This window comes from Condylura cristata, unplaced genomic scaffold (genome assembly GCF_000260355.1).
Source record: "Condylura cristata isolate star-nosed mole 26May11 unplaced genomic scaffold, ConCri1.0 scaffold00012, whole genome shotgun sequence".
Lineage (NCBI taxonomy): Eukaryota > Metazoa > Chordata > Mammalia > Eulipotyphla > Talpidae > Condylura > Condylura cristata.
Window position 1 is genome coordinate 55,725,865 of NW_004567113.1, and position 964 is coordinate 55,726,828.

General features: G+C 68.5%; 1 protein-coding gene across 1 annotated transcript in view; it reads right to left on the bottom strand.

Moving 5' to 3' along the window:
- Positions 1 to 6: 6 nt before the first annotated feature.
- The window catches only part of CRMP1 (collapsin response mediator protein 1), a 34,403-nt gene continuing 33,445 nt past the window's right edge, over positions 7 to 964 (bottom strand). The window contains exon 9 of the mRNA XM_012724048.1: positions 7 to 502. Coding sequence (XP_012579502.1) covers positions 411 to 502 — 92 coding nt within the window. The 3' untranslated portion in view covers positions 7 to 410. The remainder of the gene's footprint in view (positions 503 to 964) is intronic.

Sequence of the window (964 nt, forward strand, 5' to 3'; positions counted from 1 at the left end):
GAAACAGCCGCCCGCGGGCTCAGGTCTCTGTGGCCATCAGTCCTCGGAGGGGTCTCGCGGACGCACTCAGACTTGCATACTTAATTTATAACATGCATCACTACCCTAGAACAGCTACGGGGCGGAGGGGCCGCTCGGCCGTGGCGCCCGCGGGGCGGAGGCCGAGGCGGACGGACAAGACGGGCTAGAACCTGTGGTCACTAAGGAGGGGAGGACACCGCGGCGGCGGCTCTGCGTGAACACGACGCGGGCGAGGGGTTTCCAGGCAAACACACCACACTAGAACCACTTCTTCCTAAACACAGAAAGGAGAGAGCCTCATTCAACTCCCCCTCCCTCGGTACCAAATACAACTGCGGGCAAACAGCGGGGGAGGCCGGTCCGAAGCGGGCGGGCGTCCGGCCCCGCCTTCAGCCCAGGCTGGTGATGTTGGAGCGGCCGCCAGGGGGCGCCACGATGCGGTGGCCGGTGCGCCGCGGGTTGTTGTCGTCTATCTGGGCACCTGCAAGAGACAGAGCCGGTCACCGGGCACCGTGGGCGCCAGGCCCCCGAGGTCCCGCGGGCCCGGCCGGGGCACCGCCAAGCCTCGCTCACAGGAGAGCGCCCGGCAACAGGCTGCTCCGGCTGGGGGAGCCCGGAGCGCTCCCCGGGGCCGAGGGGTGAATCGGGCCGCTTGTGTCCCCCGCTGGGTGACTGCGGAGACTGGCGCCCCTGAGGATGGTCGGGTCTCTCTAGCCCGGCCCCTTCGGCTAAGCACGGCACCCTCCCGCCAGCGCCCCGCGCTGGACACCAGGGCCAGCGGCCGGCCGCGCTGCGTGTCAGGTGCCTACTGACACTTATGGCTTTGCCACTGGGTTCACGCACCTAAAACGTTCAGTAACTGCCCTTTACGAAAGCGCTCGCTGACCCCAGGAAAGCCTGCCCTGCCCTGCCCTGCCCTGCCCTGCCCTGCCCTGCCCTGCCC